General features: G+C 37.7%; 1 protein-coding gene across 1 annotated transcript; it reads right to left on the bottom strand.

The window, feature by feature from the left end:
* Positions 1–770: 770 nt before the first annotated feature.
* On the bottom strand, positions 771–6,374 carry si:dkey-63b1.1 (B2 bradykinin receptor). The gene is made up of 2 exons (XM_026911184.3): positions 6,300–6,374; positions 771–2,894 (listed from the first exon to the last, which is right to left on the bottom strand). The coding sequence occupies exon 2, from the start codon at positions 2,885–2,887 to the stop codon at positions 1,769–1,771; it is 1,119 nt and encodes a 372-aa protein (XP_026766985.2). The 5' UTR covers positions 2,888–2,894; positions 6,300–6,374; the 3' UTR covers positions 771–1,768.
* Between the last annotated feature and the right edge of the window lie 13,915 nt (positions 6,375–20,289).

Raw genomic sequence — 20,289 nt, 5'->3', positions numbered from 1 at the left:
TTAGAAAAGAATGCAAAATAGGAGCATTTTCACTAGTGCTCTCAGACTTTTGGACCCCACTGTAAATTTCTGAGGAAAGATATTTCAGACAATAATAAAGAGGTTTGAAAAACACGAGGAGCGAAACTTTCAATCTTTCAATCTATCACTTCTACAGCATTAAAGTACAGTTACTCATGTTCAAAATTATTTATTTATTTATTTGATTTTTTTTCATTAAATGTGTTTTAACAAATATTTTAAATTTTTTTTTAAATTATTTTCTATTTATTGAGTGCTTTTTGTGTTTGTTTTCCCTTCTTCTTTAAATTGGTAAATGTTTCAAAAATATTTTTTAATAATATTCATAAATTATTTTTAAAAAGTCACTGTTTATTTATTTACATATTTGTGTATTTATTTAGTTAGTGTAGGTTTTCCCGTAAATGTTTATAGAATCTTTTAAAAAAAAAAAATGTTAATTTAAAAAAGTCAACTTTCATTTATTTATTTATTTGTTTGTTTGTTTGTTTGTTTATACTTCACCCCCACTTATTCCATAAATTTGAAAATGTCTAAAAAAAAAAAAAATTCTTTTTAAAAAATTGTCTGTTGCCACTATTTAGTCATTTTTTTTTTAAATTAATTAATTTATTTTACAATTTTATCCTTAAATTTGTAAACATTTAAAGAATCTTTTAAAAATGTTCATAATTAAAAAAAAAAAAAAAAAGTAACAAAAGAAAATGTCTAAAAAAATCTCTAAAAAATTTTCTAAAAAAATTGGCACTATTTAGTCATTCTTTTGTTTTTCTTCTATTTATAGATCTTTAAAGAATCTTTGTGTTTATAATATTGTCACTTTTTTATTTATTTACTTTTTCCTGCTTCTTCCTAAAATTTATAAATGTTTAATATTCAATTTCTTTTGAAATCTGTCACTAATGCTGTTAGTCATGATTAGCTAAATCATTTCTGAATATTCTGACATCAATGCAAAAAAAAGGACAAAATCTAAACCAACACTGTGCATCATTTATCAGTCTTTTAGTAAAGTTGTGTGTAAATGTTTGTGTAAACAAAAGTGAGCAAAACCTTTTCCACTGAATTTACAAGAGTTTTAGAAGTGCTCATTTTCAGCATACTCGCATGCGTCTGTTTATCCCCCGTAAAGTACAAACAAAAGTGTTTCTGCTTGAGACTCTAAAGCTCTTCTATCAGTCGCTCTGGATAAGGGCGTCTGCTAAACGCTGCAAACGTCATAAACACAAACAGTTTAAACTCCACAGAATATTCCAGAGAGAAAAAATTATAGGATCTGAAGTCAATCAGGTCGAGGTTTACATCAGTCTTCTTTAGACGCACTCAGGAGCACGAGTAGGTTACGAACGTTTTTTTCTGAATTGATGAGATTTTCATGAAAACCAAATTTCCTGTGTAAACACTCATACAAACGATTTATAAATAAATCTGTTCATATCCAGCCTGAGAAATGCGTTCCACTCAGAAATAGGGTTCTGATATCCACAGCTAGAAGAACTCTGTGCATGCTAATGGAAAGCTAATCCAAAAAAAAAAAAAAAAAACATAGCTAATCAGAGCTAAATAAACATAACTCACATGTTCCACACACTGGATTTCTGTTTTTTACATCATGCAAAACCATTAAAGAGTTCTTTCTCGAAGTTTGCATAGTTTGAGGTAAAAGCAATGCCCTTAGTGGAGTTGTTGTAAGAAAAATGCCCATAAACTATCAATCTTCTGGAAATAATACTTGGTGAAAACACGTTCACAGTCCTCGCAGCGTGTTTAGATTTGTAAGGTGTGTTGGTAAGAGGTGTACCGGCACTATGACTCTTTTATCGATTACAATTGAGTCTTTACGGCTCTCACTGCACCTGCTAGCTAGCGTGCTGTTAGGAGTGCTGTCCTTCCATCCAGGAGTGATAAACCGTTTAAACACACCTTTAGCTCGTTTCCTGAAGTGTTTCCCCACCACCACATACAAGAACGGGTTAATCGCGCTGTCGGAATATGCCAGGTAGGTGGAATACTGCTCGCTAATGTCTAAGATGTCCCCAAATAAACATCCTTCAGGCGTGATCTGAAAATAATCCAGGGTATCCAGCAGACGTACGATCTGGTGCGGCGTCCAGCAGAACAGAAACACAGCCAGAACCGTTAGCACGAGATGAGTGGCTCGTTTTTCTCTCCGGATCGCAGGGATGAACCTGAGCTCGCTGTCTTTAAGAGCTTTAACTATGTGATAAGTGCAGAACGCGATGATGGGTAAAGGTATCGCAAATCCAAGCACGTTGCTGCTCAGGTTCCTCTGGACCCTCCAGCCTGGATGAGGGTACATCAAGTAGCAAGCATGGACATCAAAGTCTGGGACGTAGTGTACGTCACGGAAGAGCAATGATGGAACGCTAACCAGAAATCCGAAAATCCAAATTCCCAAACAAATCCGCTTGGCCCAGGACGGCTGCCTCAGCCTGCTAGGACTCATCGTTCTGGCAAGCGCCAAATAGCGATCCACGCTAACCAGAACCAGGAAGAGGATGCTGCAGAAATAGTTCATGCAGATAGCCGTGTTGATTAGCTTGCAGAGCATCTGGCCGAAGCTCCACTCATAGTTCTGAGCAATGGTCACGGCCCAGAAGGGAAGGCACAGAACCATGACCAGGTTGGCCAGCGCCAGGTTCCCCAGGTACACATCAGCGACGGAGCACGGGTTCCTCTGCAGGCAGAACACCGACAAGACTAAACCATTTCCCACCAGACCGAAGATGCTAATTACCGACAGCCACAAAGGCTGGAGAGACGAGATCCAATCCCACGCGGTCTGATATGTGCAGTTATTCACGTCAGTCCTCTCCGAATCCATGAGTGACAAGTTCAACTCCATCACAGATCTAAATACAAAGAGAACAATTTTACATAAATATGTCTATTACATTCAAACATTCAGCTGAATATGTAATTAATAATAAATGTAATGAATCTGTTCATCTCTAACAAGAGTTTTCATTCCAGGACTAAACGCTTGGTCAGTAAGATCACTACGCTACTGATACCACAATAAATCAATTCTAATGACTTCTACAGCGCTGACCAACGCCTCTCGTACAGTCTTTCCTTTCTATTCACTCCTTTAGTTTATTTCTTTTCACACTACTTGACCTTTAATTTAATTCCTTTAATAAATATTTTCAGTTTTTATTTATTTATTTATTTTAATTTATTTTCCTGCTTCTTACCTAAATTTGTAAATGCTTGTAAAAAATCTTGTTCATCATATTTAAAAAAAAAAAAAAAAAAAAAAGTTACATTTTATTTAAATGTGTCCCTGTTTGTTGTGTGTTTGTTCAAAATTTGTATGTTTTTTTTTATTTCATATTTTTGTCACTGTTTATTTATTTGTGTTTGTTTGTTTTCCCACTTCCTTAAATTTGAACAAATGGATTAAAAACATTTTTTTTCTTTGTCAGTTGTCATTTTTATATTTATCTATTTGTTTGTTTGTTTGTTTCCTATCACAAACAAAACCTTCAGCAAAAATATCTAATACACACACACACACACACACACACACACACACACACACACACACACACTTAGAGTCCATGTTCACTTCAAGAACAGAACAGTGTGCTGGAGTTTTTCAGAGGTTGCAGAACAACGAAACAAACAAACAAACAAACAGTAAAAAATTACTGTTACTCATTGCTCAACTAAAAGAAATGTAATTACTGAATAAACTGGAGGCGAGATGTCGGAGGTTTCAGGAGATATGAGTGTAAAGCGCCAGGTGTTGTGTAATTCAGGGAAATTCCTCCACACTGAAACTTTAATAAACTCTCTTTCATGTGAAAGTTGGAAAATGAGCCGTGGTGTTAAAATACACTTATAAATACACATTTATAATCATTTCCTGAATGTGTAACTCTCAGGTAACTTTATTTAAAGCAAATATTCTGTCTTTGCACTCATTTAAGCTGTTTTAATTACTAATTTTTTAAAGCTTTTTTTTCCCTAAATATCTAACTCATAACTTTTTAAATATTTTTTATTACTATTAATGTAATGCATATAAAAGTAAAGCAAATATTCTGCTTTTTTTTCATTAAATATTGTTTCTCTATTATTTATATAAGTATTAATATTAAAATATTCTGTTTTTTTAATTAGTTTTTGTTGTTTGTTTAATTAATAGATTACATTTACTATATTTATACAGTAGATATAAAAAGTTTACACACCCCTGTTAAAATGGCAGGATTTTGTGATCTAAAAAAATGAACCCGAGATAAATCACGTCTTTTTCCTCCCTCAATGTGAAATTACAGCGTATAAAAATTAAGTGAAAAACAATCAGAAACATTTTAGGGGAAAATTTAAAAAAACTTACAATAACCTGGCTGCATAAGCGTTTTTATAATTTTTATAATTAATCCTTTTATAATCGGGGGTGTGGCTGTGTTCAGAATGAACCAATCAGATTCAATTTCATGTTCAAAAGCAATTATCATACAGCTGTCATCAATGAGATTATTCTGATTAACTCCGAATAAAGACCAGCTGTTTCTGTAGGATTTTCTTGACATCTCCTTGGTTTCATCTGACTCTTAAAGTCATGGCCTGCAAAGAGCTTACAAAATACATGTATGGTATCTCACTTGTCGAAAGGCATCGATCAGGAGAGGGGTACGAAAGAACTTCCAATGCATTAGATGTACCATGGAATACCATGAAGACCATCATCAAGAAGTGGAGAAAATGGGGTACCATAGTGACATCACCAAGAACAGGACGTCCCTCCAAAATTTATAAAAGGACAAGACAAAAACATACCAGGGAGGCTGCCAAGAGACCTACAGCAACCTTAAAGGAGCTGCAGAAACATCTGACACATACTGATAACTCTCTGCATGTGACAACAATCTCTCGTATTCTTCACATTAACTAAATCACCCCAAACCATGTGGCAAAATGTGCTTTATTCCAAAAAGTATAATAATTCCATAATTCCAAAAAGGTATGTTTGGTGCAAAAATAAAGCACATCACTAAAAGAACACCATACCTGGTGAAGGTGAAGCATGGTGGTGGCAGCACCATGCTTTAGGGCTGCTTTGCTTCAGCCAGCGCTGGAGATTTTAACAAGGTGGAGGGAATCATGAGTAGCTGCAACAGTCGGTTTTAGGAATTTTGAAAAAAGAATTCCACCTTTCAGCACGACAATTACCCAAAGCATACATCCAAATCAACAAAACAATGACTTAACCAAAGTAACATCAACGTTTCTGAAAGTCAAGACACGCTGATAGACTTTTACGCAAAAAGACTGAGTGGTGTAATAAAATCAAAAGGTGCTTCAACAAAGTATTAGTTTAGGGGTGTGTATATTTATGCAACCAGGTTATTGTACGTTTTTTTATTTTTTCCTATTTTCCCTAAAAAATTTCTGATTGTTTTTTTATTTTATTTGTATACTTTGCAGTTTCACTTTAAATGTGTGAAAAGTTCTGATATGATTTATCTAAGTTTCAATCTTTTACTTCACAAAAATCTGCCATTGTAACAGGGGTGTGTAAACTTTTTATATCCACTGTAAATTAAAATAGTAATATTTAAATATCTATCTAACTTATTATATATAAAATTCTCCGGAAACTAGTTTTTTTTTACTGATATTAATAATAAAGACATATATAAATTCACAAACTCTTTGATTTAATGATCAGACCAAAAAGCAAAGCAAATATTCTGCTGTTATTTTTTATTAAACAGTTTTTTTAGTATTATTTATCTAAGTATTATTATTATTATTATTATTATTATTATATTTTTTAGTCACCTTTACTACCATTAATGTAATACAAACATGATTAACAAACATGTATTGATGTTTTTTTGTTTAGTTTAGAATTTTTATTATTCTACGAATTATTAAGTAAATATTCTTATATTTTTTTCTTGCTTCATGTGTTGTCTTTATTATGTTTTCTACTTTTTATTTCCTAGTTTAATGGCTAGTATACATCTATTTTTTTAGTATTATCTATCCATCTACTTTTCATAACATAATTTGTTTTAATGTATTTATAACATTATCAGTCAATATATATCTATTTTGGTTATTTAAATATAGCTCTTAAATCTTAAGCTATTTACATTAGAATAACAATATAAACATTTCTGTGGAAACTCTATCTCCTGTACTGTACTGTATTAAGTATATAAGTCTATAAGTACAGTGTAGTATATGTATAATATCTACAGATGTGTATGTTTATATCTGCTCTGTCTCTTGCGTACCTTTCATCCCGGAGTATTCACTCGGACTGGCAGAATTCCAGATGCAGGAAATGTTGAGCGTCTGCTGGATTCCTGTGTGAATGAGACACTCAGTGCTTCCAGACGCTTTTATAACAGGAACTTCCCCGTCACGTCAGCGGGGGAAACAGAGCTACTCTCACATTTTTCTTTTATTTTTTTACTTTCCATGTTTTCCTGCCTCCTGCTCTGCACTTTTTCTCAGTGTGACTAACTCTGACTGAGGAACAGAGATGAGGAAAGCTGCACTGAAGACAATCCACACAGAAGAGGGAACGTTTATGCGCTGGAACTGTTAAATAAAGTTTTTACCTTTTGCTCAATCTGTCTATAATATATCTCTATACATATACTAGCTGCTAATAATCCAGAAGTTAAACACAATACACACTTATGATGGTGTGTTTGTGTATTTATTTCTTTATTTTTAGTGATACAGGATCAGTGTTTGTTCCTGTAAAAGGTTCTGGTTTAAAACGACTGCAGTATCACTGAATGTCTGTTTAACTCGGTTTTACTCCGATTAGATCACACTGAAGCGCTCTCTCCTGCAGCATCACACACCGGGATCTTCTCTAATGCGTTTATATCCATGACCACAGAAAACTCGATTAGATTAGAACCCGCCTGTTGCCATGGTAACACCTGTACCACACACACACACACACACACACACACACACACACACACACACACGGTTTAAACTCAGTGTGTTTGTGCGTTAAACTGTATGAACTTCCAAATGGTGTGTTTTCTTGTTGTATCTTATGTTCATATGTACATATTTATTCTTACAAGTTTATTCTTTCTTAAATTTTTAATATGTTTAATGTTTAATATGTGATCATAAGTTATTATTATTATTATTGTTGTTGTTGTTGTTGTTGTTGCATGATATGTTCATATGTACATATTTAAGTTTATTCATTCTTAAATGTTTCAAAATGTTTATTGAGTAATCGTAAGTTATTATTATTATTATTATTATTATTATTATTAATAGTAGTAGTAGTAGCTTTGCATTTATTTCTTAGTTTCAATTATTTTTAAATGAATAGGTGTATTTTTAAAATGAAACCAAGATGATCTAAGTGTGAAGTGTGAATATGTAATATGAGTATTTCAGGAGAAAAAAAATGAATAATAATAATAATAATAATAATAATAATAATATTTTTGGCCAGTAATATTATAGTGATTATAGTGTGCGCAGTTATTTTAGTGAGTCTTTTCCCTTTTTTGAGATTTACCGCAGATTCTCCATGTGATCTCCAGTAACAGTTGAGCAACACCTGAAACGTTACTCTGTAGGAAAGCCGTAAGGAATGTCAGGTATTTCTGGAGCGGACCAGCAGGACTCCCGGAGTTAATAATGTCAGAAAATATGACAATATGATAAAAAGAAGATTATATGGAATGCTATTTAATACCTCATGCCTTTATGTTTGGGTCTTGTATCTGATTTCACACCAGGACTAAGAGTTAAGGCTTGGGCTGGTTCTGTTATTGTGTTAAACATTTATAAATCTGTATATAAATTAAAGCTAAGATGTTTTAAACACAGATAACGTTTCCATCACTACACTCTCTGTGCAAGTTTCAGATCGATCACTTTAAACACTAATAAAAATCCTACAAAATCTACTTACAGCACACACAGTGGCCCAGCTCACTAAAACTCCACTTTAACTTCAGATTTAATCCTTAAAATATTTCAGAAATCAGATTATTTTCACGTGACTGTGTAAATCTGTTGAACTTCTCGTTCCTGAAGCAGGCTTTCCCACACGGCGTCTGTTATCAGTGAGAAAATGGAAAAGTTTAGAAACACTCACCCTTTTAAAATATTTGGAAGACTCCACAAACAGAAAGTTGCATCATTTGAATTTCCTGAAGATCAAATGAAGAAGAAAAGGACACTATCTCTCTCTTTTTTTCTGATTTTCTTCATAAATCATAATGTAATATTAACTGACAAGGTCACTGTGAATGCACAGCCATGTTCCACAAACTATAGACTGAAAATAAAATTATTTTGCGTAAATATTAGACTTTTCCTAGTGGCTTGATGGACGCTACTGTAATTCTGTCTTTTAAGAGCGAACTGCAGCAAAGCGACCTTTAGAAAATTAGATTTCTTAGATTTAATATAGAAAAATAATAATAATAAAAGAAGTAGTGTAATTTTTAAAAGAGAAGGGCTAGAAGGGTTTTATTGCTCATTATGAAGGTCAGCGAGATGAAGAAAGGATAATTTGGGAAATTTGAAATATATAAAGTGAATATTAATGGTGTAATATAAAGAGGATGAAGGCCCGGGGTGATGAGACGCAGCACTGCAGTGAAAATGCGCTGCGTGTCTCTCTGTTGTCTCAGACTGATGGTTTAATTAACAGCGGCGATCCCGGCTGTAACGAGGAGGACGCTGGGGAGAGATACAGATTTATTCACTGTGTGTTTTATTACAGATTTTTCATTAGCATTAGTTCATCGCTGTGGTCGTTACAGGAACGTCTGAAATCACAATCCAAAACCACAACCAGAAAACCGAGAGCGACATGGGGTCATAAGTTTACGTAAGTTTACGTAAGTTTACATAAGTTTACGTAAGTTTACGTAAGTTTACATAAGTTTACATAAGTTTACGTAAGTTTAGATAAGTTTACGTACACCTTGTAGAATCTGCAGAATGTTAATGATTGTGTTGTTACCTGATGATCAGCGACTGTTTTTATAGCTTTTTGTAGCTGTTTTTGTGTTTTGTGAGAGCTGTTCATGAGTCCATTGTTTGTTATTTATTGTTTGTTTGATTAAATTTTGTTTAAAGATCTTATTTTTTCCATTTAGTCCTGCCCTTCAGAAGCTACAGAAGATATTTACATGTTTCCCAGAAGACAAACTAATAATAATTTACACCGATCATCCTGTTCAAAAGTTTACACCCCCCTGGCTCTTCTTGAGCTTCAGTGAACGTTTGCAGCTTCTGTAATAGTCGTGTTCGAGTCCCTCAGCTGTCCTCAGTGTGAAAAGATGGATCTCAGCATCATAGAGCTGCTGATGGAAAGGAGTCAGATACGCAGAAGATGCTGGAAAAGCAGAGAAGGTGCAGGAGCTGAAGGATTTTTCTGAAGAACAGTGTGCAGTTTAACTGCTCAGGACAAACACGAGACTCATGAACAACGATCACAAAACATAAAAACAGTCTCTGATCATCAGGAAACACACACAGGATTAAGAATCGAGCGAATGGAAACTTCTGAACTGGTTTATTTGTGTAAATTCAGTTATTATTGTGTCTTGCGGACGAGATGGAAACAGCTGCTGTGTGAAATAGTTTATTCAGGGCAGAACTAAATAAAAAACAACATGCAATTTTTATGATCATTCTTACTTTCTTTTTAAATTATTAACATTTTGCAGATTCTGCAATGCGTATATAAACTTATGACCTCAACTATAGATAAAAATATATATATTTATTTGTTTGTACGTGTAACATGTGGGTGAAGAAGGGGAACACAAGGGGAACAGGAGCGGATTAAAACCAGGAAGTATAAAGAATAAAGTTCTTCTCCTTATAATCAGACATTTTCAGACACACGCTTTTCCCATCGAGCCCCTCAAAACTCTGACATTTATTGTTTTTTTTGTTTTTTTTTTTTTAATCTAACTCTAAAAGATTTTTAGCTGTTTTCAGTGGTTAGAAACTCCCTCTCGGACAGAATAAATGGATGATTTCCATCTAATGACGATGTTAATATTTATTCACAGAAAATAAACATTTTCTAAGAGAACTTTCCAGAGAAAGGCGGCGGTGTTATAAATATCACTGATTTGTTTAATTTATCTGTAGATGTTTCTCTGTGGAGGGATTTCCAACGTCACTGAAGCTGTGATTGTTTAATTTTCGCCAAGTCGCTGTAACGTAACACGGGAGATTGACCTCAGACGCTAAAATAGGTGTTAGTTATTGATTCTAAGAAAACAGAGTAACAGAGGAGAAAATACGAAAAACTACAGTGAAATTTTACTAAAATAAAAATCTCCAAGGTTGGCAGGTTTTAGAAGTGTAGTAGAGTTTTTCAGTAGAGTCTAGACCATCGCCTTTAAACCCGAAAAACCTCAGGGATAGAAAATACGGACTAAAGAAGGGAATAAAGTATTTTCTTTGATGTTAATTGTTATATGATGTACCATAAAAGCAAGAGACAATTTAAAAATAAAAAAAAGCCAACGTATCGCACCATGAATAGTTCTAGTTGTAATTATTACATAGATTTTTATACTTCAGTTTTTGAATAAATGATGATGTAGTGAGTGTGTGTTCTTGTCTTGCTTCCTTGAGAGAAGCTTGCTTATCATCTAGCAAAGTGCAGTAAGACATTTCGTTTAAATCGCTCATGATATGGCTCGATCGTGAACGCAACATCGTGTTATAGAGGAGAAAAAAAAAACAGGAAATGAGGTATACGAGAGGAAGCAGATGTATCTCAGGTCACATGGCCTAGATGTGAAATATTGAGCTATCGAGCTACTATATGCTTTCTTTATTAAATGAGGAAAATCGTTTCCTCTATCTGTAGCCCAGAGAGTTCCTGAGTCTGATTACTCACACAGACTCCCTCTGACTAACTGCTAACCGTAATCTCCAGAGAGAAAAACCACTCATCTGTCTCCCACACACCAGCCTTCAGCCTTGTGCTTATTATCATTCAGTCTGCATTCCTCTCTCTCTCACTGTCTATCTCTCTCTCTCTTTCTCTCCCCCTCTCTCTCTCTCTCTCTCTCTCTCTCTCTGTCACTCTGTCTCTCTGTTTCTGTCTCTCTCTCTCGCTCTCTCTTTCTCTCTCTCTCTGTCACTCTGTCTCTCTGTTTCTGTCTCTGTCTCTCTCTCTCTCTCTCTCTCTCTCTCTCTCTCTATGTCTCTCTCTCTGTCTCTGTCTCTCTCTCTCTCTCTCTCTCTCTCTGTCACTCTCTCTCTCTCTCTCTCTGTCACTCTCTCTGTCTCTCTCTCTGTCTCTGTCTCTCTCTCTCGCTCTCTCTCTCTCTCTCTCTGTCACTCTCTCTGTCTCTGTCTCTCTCTCTCTCTCTCTCTCTCTCTCTCTCACTCTCTCTCTGTCTCTCTCTCTGTCTCTCTCTCTCTCTCTCTCTCTCTCTGTCACTCTCTCTCTCTCTCTCTCTCTCTCTCTCTCTCTCTGTCTATCTCTCTGTCACTCTGTCTCTCTCTCTCTCTCTCTCGCTCTGTCTCTCTCTCTCTCTCTCTCTCTCTCTTTCTCTCCCCCTCTCTCTCTCTCCCCCTCTCTCTCTCTCTCTGTCTCTCTCTCTGTCTCTGTCTCTCTCTCTCTCTCGCTCTGTCACTCTGTCTGTCTGTTTCTGTCTCTGTCTCTCTCTCTCTCTCTCTATGTCTCTCTCTCTCTGTCACTCTCTCTCGCTCTGTCACTCTCTCTCTCTCTGTCTCTGTCTCTCTCTCTCTCGCTCGCTCTGTCACTCTGTCACTCTCTCTGTCTCTCTCTCTCTCTCTCGCTCTGTCACTCTCTCTCTCTCTCTGTCTCTGTCACTCTGTCACTCTCTCTGTCTCTCTCTCTCTCTGTCACTCTCTCTGTCTCTCTCTCTCTCTCTCTCCCCCCTCTCTCTCTCTCTCTGTCACTCTCTCTGTCTCTCTGTTTCTGTCTCTCTCTCTCTCTCTCCCTCTCTCTCTCTGTCTCTCTCTGTCTCAGTTCAATTCAGATTATCTTTATTGGCATGACTGTGTAACATCACAATTGCCAAAGCAATAAATATATTATACAGATATACATATACATATACAGATATATTATACAGATATACAGATAAATAAAATCTTGGAGAAACACATATACATGTCCATATTGTCTCTCTCTCTCTCTCTCTCTCTCTCTCTCTCTCTCTCTGTCTCTCTCTCTCTCTCTCTCTGTCTCTGTCTCTCTTTCTCTCTCTCTCCATCAGTGGAGTTCATCAGTGCTTTATTGGCATGAATGTTATAAATTCAGGGTGTGTGTGTTCAGGGTGTGTGTATTCAGGGTGTGTGTATTCAGGGTGTGTGTATTTAGGGTGTGTGTATTCAGGGTGAGTGTGTGAACAGGGTGTGTGTATTCAGGGTGTGTGTATTCAGGGTGTGTGTATTTAGGGTGAGTGTGTGAACAGGGTGTGTGTATTTAGGGTGAGTGTGTGTTCAGGGTGTGTGTATTCAGGGTGTGTGTATTTAGGGTGAGTGTGTGTTCAGGGTGTGTGAACAGGGTGTGTGTATTCAGGGTGAGTGTGTGAACAGGGTGTGTGTATTCAGGGTGTGTGTGTTCAGGGTGTGTGTATTCAGGGTGTGTGTATTCAGGGTGTGTGTATTCAGGGTGAGTGTGTGAACAGGGTGTGTGTATTCAGGGTGTGTGTATTCAGGGTGTGTGTATTCAGGGTGTGTGTATTCAGGGTGAGTGTGTGAACAGGGTGTGTGTATTTAGGGTGAGTGTGTGTTCAGGGTGTGTGTATTCAGGGTGTGTGTATTCAGGGTGAGTGTGTGTTCAGGGTGTGTGTATTCAGGGTGTGTGTATTCAGGGTGAGTGTGTATTCAGGGTGTGTGTGTTCAGGGTGTGTGTATTCAGGGTGAGTGTGTGAACAGGGTGTGTGTATTCAGGGTGAGTGTGTATTCAGGGTGTGTGTATTCAGGGTGAGTGTATTCAGGGTGAGTGTGTATTTAGGGTGTGTGTATTCAGGGTGAGTGTGTATTTAGGGTGTGTGTATTCAGGGTGAGTGTGTGAACAGGGTGTGTGTATTCAGGGTGAGTGTGTGAACAGGGTGTGTGTATTCAGGGTGAGTGTGTGAACAGGGTGTGTGTATTCAGGGTGTGTGTATTCAGGGTGTGTGTATTCAGGGTGTGTGTATTTAGGGTGAGTGTGTGAACAGGGTGTGTGTATTTAGGGTGAGTGTGTGTTCAGGGTGTGTGTATTCAGGGTGTGTGTGTTCAGGGTGTGTGTATTCAGGGTGTGTGTATTCAGGGTGAGTGTGTGAACAGGGTGTGTGTATTCAGGGTGAGTGTGTGAACAGGGTGTGTGTGTATTCAGGGTGTGTGTATTCAGGGTGTGTGTATTTAGGGTGAGTGTGTGAACAGGGTGTGTGTATTTAGGGTGAGTGTGTGTTCAGGGTGTGTGTATTCAGGGTGTGTGTGTTCAGGGTGTGTGCAGGACACTCGGTGTCTCGCTGTCCCTCAGACTCTCACACTCTGACACACACTTTGCGGTGAAGGCTGCAGTGTTTCTCCCAGAATGATTCTTAATTTTTCTTCTTCTTCTAAATTACAAAAATTTGGAATTTTGTGTGTGATGTTTTCAGTGAAGGTGTTTCTCTGGTGTTGATATTTTTCACATTTTCTCTCTCTTCCTCTCTCCCTCTGTCTCTCTCTCTCACACACACACACACACACTTTGCTTTCAGTGTTAGAGTTCATTTTTCCACACGTTCACACTCAGGAGAAGTGTGTGTGTTCTGAGTGCACTTGATGAAACCAGCACTGAACACATTTAATTAAAGTGACTCTGACTATTTCACTGAAACAGAAACACGCTGCTTTTTGAACCATATTAATTATCGTCACCATGTTAATGACTAACAGCTGATTCTGGCTCGACGTCGTCCCTGCAACTCTCAGATCATCAGAACACACTGTCCTGGACTTATATATACAAATATATATAAAACGTTCGATACGGATGAATCCAGTGTTTACACTGTTAGCTAATAAACGTCTCTTTTGTCAGCGTTTGAGATAAAAAGCAGCTACTGACACATACGTGTGTGTTATAAACCCTGACGAGTGATGTTTTCCATAAACTGTTCCTCATGTTGGAATTCGCATCATCACCGATTTCCAGTAACGCACTTAATCTGTATAAATGCTATATTCTCGTTCTCAGAGGATTAGCATGTGAGTGAATCAGAACGATATTATTTAAGTCAGTTTGCAGGTGTGGAAGATATTGAACATTCCATTTTTAAGGTTTAATCAACTTCCTGTTTACTTCCTGAGGAAGGGATGACAGTGAAAGGGATGAGAGTGAAGAAGAATCTCCTGACATCATTAATCTGACGTGTTCATGCAGGTGTCTCCTTCACAACTTCAGACGGATCAGGATGCCATTTCTATCCACGGAGGTCACTCAGCTGCTTGTTCAGTCCTTCATCGTCTTGAGATTGTGCTCCTGCCTCGGCTTTCCTGCAGACCATCTGACCCCTGAAAATGATCTACACTTGTTCACCAAGTTCTCCCGCACCACCCCAATGCTACGCTCCCTAATATCCTTATCCCACGCCCATTCTGCACCACGCTTCCTCCGATCCTCTCGCACCACTCGATTCAACCCACCATCTTTCAGAATACAAGGAAAGCACGCATCAAGGCTCTTCACTGTCCTGCACTCAGGTGGTGGAATGAACTTCCACTGACTGTCTGAACAGCTAAGTTCCTCGTGCTTTTCAAACTAAAGACCTACCTAGACTTTATTAGGTCGAGTACAAGGACAAGTCAAAAGGGGAAGATCTCTTGTAACATCTCTGGACTTGTACTGTTTATTTTGCTGTACTATGTCCTTGCTAACAGTGCTAGCATGAGTGGATATAAAGAACTTCTGTGAGTCACTCTGGATAAGGAACATCTGCTAAAGGCTGTAAATATGAGGGTTAAGAGCATGATTTATAACAGAAACAGGACTAAACACAGAGACTGGAGTCAGAGGGAATGGAATGGGGTGCGACTGTAACTCAGGAACAGAGTCTTGGATCCAGATCAAGAGCTAAAATCTGAGGAGAGACCCAAAACATATTCTGGGGTTGGATCAGGTCCGAATTCAAGCTTCAAGCATAGGGTGTGAATCTGACACAGCGCCAGAGGCTAAGGGAGGCAAGATTAGAAGCATAAAAGCTGAAAGTCAGAAGACACAGAACTGAAGAGAGAGAAATGGACCAGGTCTGAGACAAGGACTAAAACAGAGGCTGTGACTAGATCAGGAACAAGCTCTACTCAAGGCAAGAGCCAGAAAAGGAACTGAAACCTGGGAAGAGATCCAAGAGAGAGGTTCTGGGATTGGATCAGAGTCCAGTTCAGGGATTTGAATTGGATTAGGGACTGAGACAAACCCTGAGACTGACACAGAGAAAGGTTCTGGTCCTGAGTCCAAGAGAAGAAAAAGCTGAAACAGACAGAAATAAAGCAGGACCAGGGTCTGAGACAGGGACGCTAATAGCATCTGGAGCTGGATCTGGTGCTGAAACCTGGGCAGGAGCTTGTTCTGGATTTGGATCAGAGCTCAGGACCTGAGATGGGTACAGGACTGACACAGAGGAAGAACAGGAGTTAAAGGAAAACTCCACTCTGAGCCACAGGCATATCATATAATCTTTATAATTAACGTTAATAATATCATACGATCTTCAACAGAATTATTTTAGAATGAAATTCTGAGTTATTAAGATAAGATAGCTTAAGCATGTTTCCTGGACATGTTGGTCTATTTTCACTTTGGCTAATGATTTCCTACATTACCCACAATGCCATGCAACTACCTGCTGATCGTGGTGCAGTGGGGTTTAGCCCTTATTTCATCTCCACCTAGAGAGAGCGATGCAGCGGCGCTTTAGTCCGTTAGTCTGGAACAGATCAGCACCAGCATCACTGAACACATCACAAATAGCAATATTCATATGTTTACTGTGTTTCAGTGATGAAGGAGTTACAGCCTGGGGAAAAAGATTAACAGACAGAAACACAGACAGAGAAATACTCAACTTCATCCTTGATTATTTTCCTGTTACAGTATGCTCCATCATGTTTTATTCCTTATTTACAGACAAAAGAAAAACTACAGAACACAAAATGTTCCCCAGTGAAATGTAGAGTGAAGCTCCACTAGGGGGCGCTCACCTAGAGATTACACATAAACTATCAGTCCTGCTGCGTGACGCCTTTATAGAGCAATTCAGTTCCAGCAGTTTATTATACAATGACTTCTGGATTAATGTACAGACCTGATTTCAGCTGAATATAATAAATTACTGAGTGATATTTCCCTGAACTGCCAGAGCGACAAATAATTCTCTAACTAAACATATGAATAAAATATTTTTTACAATATTTTAATATACAGAATTAAACAGAAAAAATCACAGAGACACAAACAAGGAGAAATTTTCACTAAAGAATTTTACTGTTTTAAAACGACAAAATCACAAAAACATCACAATAAAGACTTAATAAAGAATTACATGAAGAACTGATGCAAACAGAAACTGACACGTAGGTTACATATGAATTTATTAGAAAAAATAATATTTTTGACATTAACTGTGTTATGTTTTTTGTATATTTGTGTATTTGTATATTTGATAAATATGATGTTTATTTTCTGTTCAGCAGCAAATGTTGAGATGTTTTATCTTTATTAGTCAGAGATAGCTCTTTAATTTATAAATAATTAAGTAAATAATCTTTGTAAATTGATTACATAAAATTCTGTGCTAATGCATTAGGAAACAATTAATTAGTTAATTGATTGATTGATTGATTGATTTTATATATAATATGTTTATTTTGAGACAATCTGAACTTGTTATTATTATTATTATTATTATTATTATATTTTCTGTTTATCAGCGCAACGAGATGTTTATTAGACACAAATCTCTCATTAATTTTTAAAGAAATTAAAAACAATTGCTTATGTAAAATGTCTACACTGATAAATAAAGTGCAAATAAGGTGCATGTTTATGTTTAATGTATATTCTGTAAACTAAACTAAATTTAAAAAAATAGAAAATGTAAACAATTTATGACTTTGAGAAAAGCGATATATTATATAGTTCATATATTAATTATTATATATTAATAATATATACAAGTATAGTTTTAAACATATTCAAAATATAAAATATATCATATTTTATTTCTTATTAGAGCAACTTTAATAGCAAGTTTACCATTTGTTTATTTATTTATCATTTTCTTTTTTTTCCTCCAGAAATCAACAACTGTGATAAATATTTGTTGGAACCGAAAGTTTAGTCGCCGTACCAAGAAATGTTTATTTATCTTTTTATAAAATAGTTTTTAATGTTATATTTCTCAGTAAAACTCCACCACGGTACGCTAACGTCGGTGCAGGACGGAGCGATCTGATTGGCTGAGAGCAGTAGGGAGGAGTGTAATAACGTACAGTCCATATCTGCACTTTTTTAATTAAATATTGGATTTTATTATCAATATTGAGTAATATTTATGATGAAATTAAAATCTTGGTGGCGCATTTAATATTTAATCTTTAATATTTAGTAGTTAATAATTAATCTTTTACATTAGTGACCTTTGATCTTTACACAATAAAGCATCATTTCTTTTTTATTCCCTCATCAGCATCAGCAGCCGTGACGAGGTCAGTGAGGAGTTGGGTTATGTGTGTGTGTGTGTGTGTGTGTGTGTGTGTGTGTGTGCCTGATGCTGAAACCAGACCCACTTCACTCTAGTTGCCATGGCGACCGGCGTCTCCTCTCCCACAAAGTCATTACAAGGCCGAGCACATTGTCTGAAGCCTGTAGAGACACAAAGCGACGGTGCAGCGGCGAGACGTCCTGCAGCAGCCTTCTGTCTCATCACACAGCAGCTCCGTGACATTTACACACCACATCCTCCTTCATCTCCTTCATCATCACATCACTGACCCAGAATCCCACCTCGTTTCTCTCACACACGCTAAAGACCCTGAACATCTTCTCTAAAAAAACACAGTGTTACTGGTGTGTGTTTGGTTCGTCCTGATTTGGACCCTAAATAATTACTGTTTTCAGTTTACATTCATATTAACAGCTTATTTAAGATGATTCCTCATCAGATCCTGTACAATCCATATATATATATTCTTATACACTATATTTTAAATCCCTTCATATATTTTTTATGCATATATTTTTCTTATATTTAATATTTTTCTTTATATTTAATATTTTTCTATATTTTCTTTTCTATATTGAAACAGTTGTATAAAGCATTTCACTGTCGTACTGTGTATGGTTATACATGTGACACGTAAAATTTGAATTTGATTGAATTTGACATTAAAGTGTGTTATCACGTGTCTCCGTGTCTGATTATACGATGAAGCTCCTCTAACGATGGACCTGCGATTAAAGAACACGACTACGTTCTGCTCACGTCTTCAATCAGCGCGATCCGGAAATCAGCTGGTGCTGAAAACGGCTTCGCGTAAACATACACACTCTTCACAGTGAGCTCGAGGAGATAGTTTTCTGTCCATTTCCTTTACGTTTCTCTATCAACGCTATCGTAGCTGTAGCTGTGTAGCTGTGTAGCTGTAGCTGTGTAGCTGTAGCTGTGTAGCTGTAGCTGTAGCTGTGTAGCTGTAGCTGTAGCTGTGTAGCTGTAGCTGTATCTGTAGCTGTGTAGCTGTAGCTGTGTAGCTGTGTAGCTGTAGCTGTGTAGCTGTGTAGCTGTATCTGTAGCTGTGTAGCTGTAGCTGTGTAGCTGTAGCTGTAGCTGTGTAGCTGTGTAGCTGTAGCTGTAGCTGTAGCTGTGTAGCTGTGTAGCTGTAGCTGTGTAGCTGTAGCTGTGTAGCTGTAGCTGTAGCTGTAGCTGTGTAGCTGTGTAGCTGTAGCTGTGTAGCTGTAGCTGTGTAGCTGTAGCTGTAGCTGTGTAGCTGTGTAGCTGTAGCTGTGTAGCTGTAACTGTGTAGCTGTAGCTGTGTAGCTGTAGCTGTAGCTGTGTAGCTGTAACTGTGTAGCTGTAGCTGTGTAGCTGTAGCTGTGTAGCTGTGTAGCTGTGTAGCTGTAGCTGTGTAGCTGTAGCTGTGTAGCTGTAGCTGTAGCTGTGTAGCTGTAGCTGTGTAGCTGTAGCTGTAGCTGTGTAGCTGTAGCTGTAGCTGTGTAGCTGTGTAGCTGTAGCTGTGTAGCTGTAGCTGTGTAGCTGTGTAGCTGTAGCTGTGTAGCTGTAGCTGTAGCTGTGTAGCTGTAGCTGTGTAGCTGTAGCTGTGTAGCTGTAGCTGTAGCTGTGTAGCTGTAACTGTGTAGCTGTAGCTGTGTAGCTGTAGCTGTGTAGCTGTGTAGCTGTGTAGCTGTAGCTGTGTAGCTGTAGCTGTGTAGCTGTAGCTGTAGCTGTGTAGCTGTAGCTGTGTAGCTGTAGCTGTAGCTGTGTAGCTGTAGCTGTAGCTGTGTAGCTGTAGCTGTGTAGCTGTAGCTGTGTAGCTGTGTAGCTGTAGCTGTGTAGCTGTAGCTGTAGCTGTGTAGCTGTAGCTGTGTAGCTGTAGCTGTGTAGCTGTAGCTGTAGCTGTGTAGCTGTGTAGCTGTAGCTGTGTAGCTGTAGCTGTAGCTGTGTAGCTGTGTAGCTGTGTAGCTGTAGCTGTGTAGCTGTGTAGCTGTAGCTGTGTAGCTGTAGCTGTGTAGCTGTAGCTGTAGCTGTGTAGCTGTAGCTGTAGCTGTGTAGCTGTGTAGCTGTAGCTGTGTAGCTGTAGCTGTGTAGCTGTGTAGCTGTAGCTGTGTAGCTGTAGCTGTAGCTGTGTAGCTGTAGCTGTGTAGCTGTAGCTGTGTAGCTGTAGCTGTAGCTGTGTAGCTGTAGCTGTAGCTGTGTAGCTGTGTAGCTGTAGCTGTGTAGCTGTAGCTGTGTAGCTGTGTAGCTGTAGCTGTGTAGCTGTAGCTGTAGCTGTGTAGCTGTAGCTGTGTAGCTGTAGCTGTGTAGCTGTAGCTGTGTAGCTGTAGCTGTAGCTGTGTAGCTGTAACTGTGTAGCTGTAGCTGTGTAGCTGTAGCTGTGTAGCTGTGTAGCTGTGTAGCTGTAGCTGTGTAGCTGTAGCTGTAGCTGTGTAGCTGTAGCTGTGTAGCTGTAGCTGTAGCTGTGTAGCTGTAGCTGTAGCTGTGTAGCTGTAGCTGTGTAGCTGTAGCTGTGTAGCTGTGTAGCTGTAGCTGTAGC

This window comes from Pangasianodon hypophthalmus, chromosome 19, assembly GCF_027358585.1.
Source record: "Pangasianodon hypophthalmus isolate fPanHyp1 chromosome 19, fPanHyp1.pri, whole genome shotgun sequence".
In the NCBI taxonomy this organism is placed as follows: domain Eukaryota; kingdom Metazoa; phylum Chordata; class Actinopteri; order Siluriformes; family Pangasiidae; genus Pangasianodon; species Pangasianodon hypophthalmus.
The sequence above is the reverse complement of the archived record's forward strand: the minus strand, read 5'-3'. Positions and strand labels throughout refer to the sequence as shown.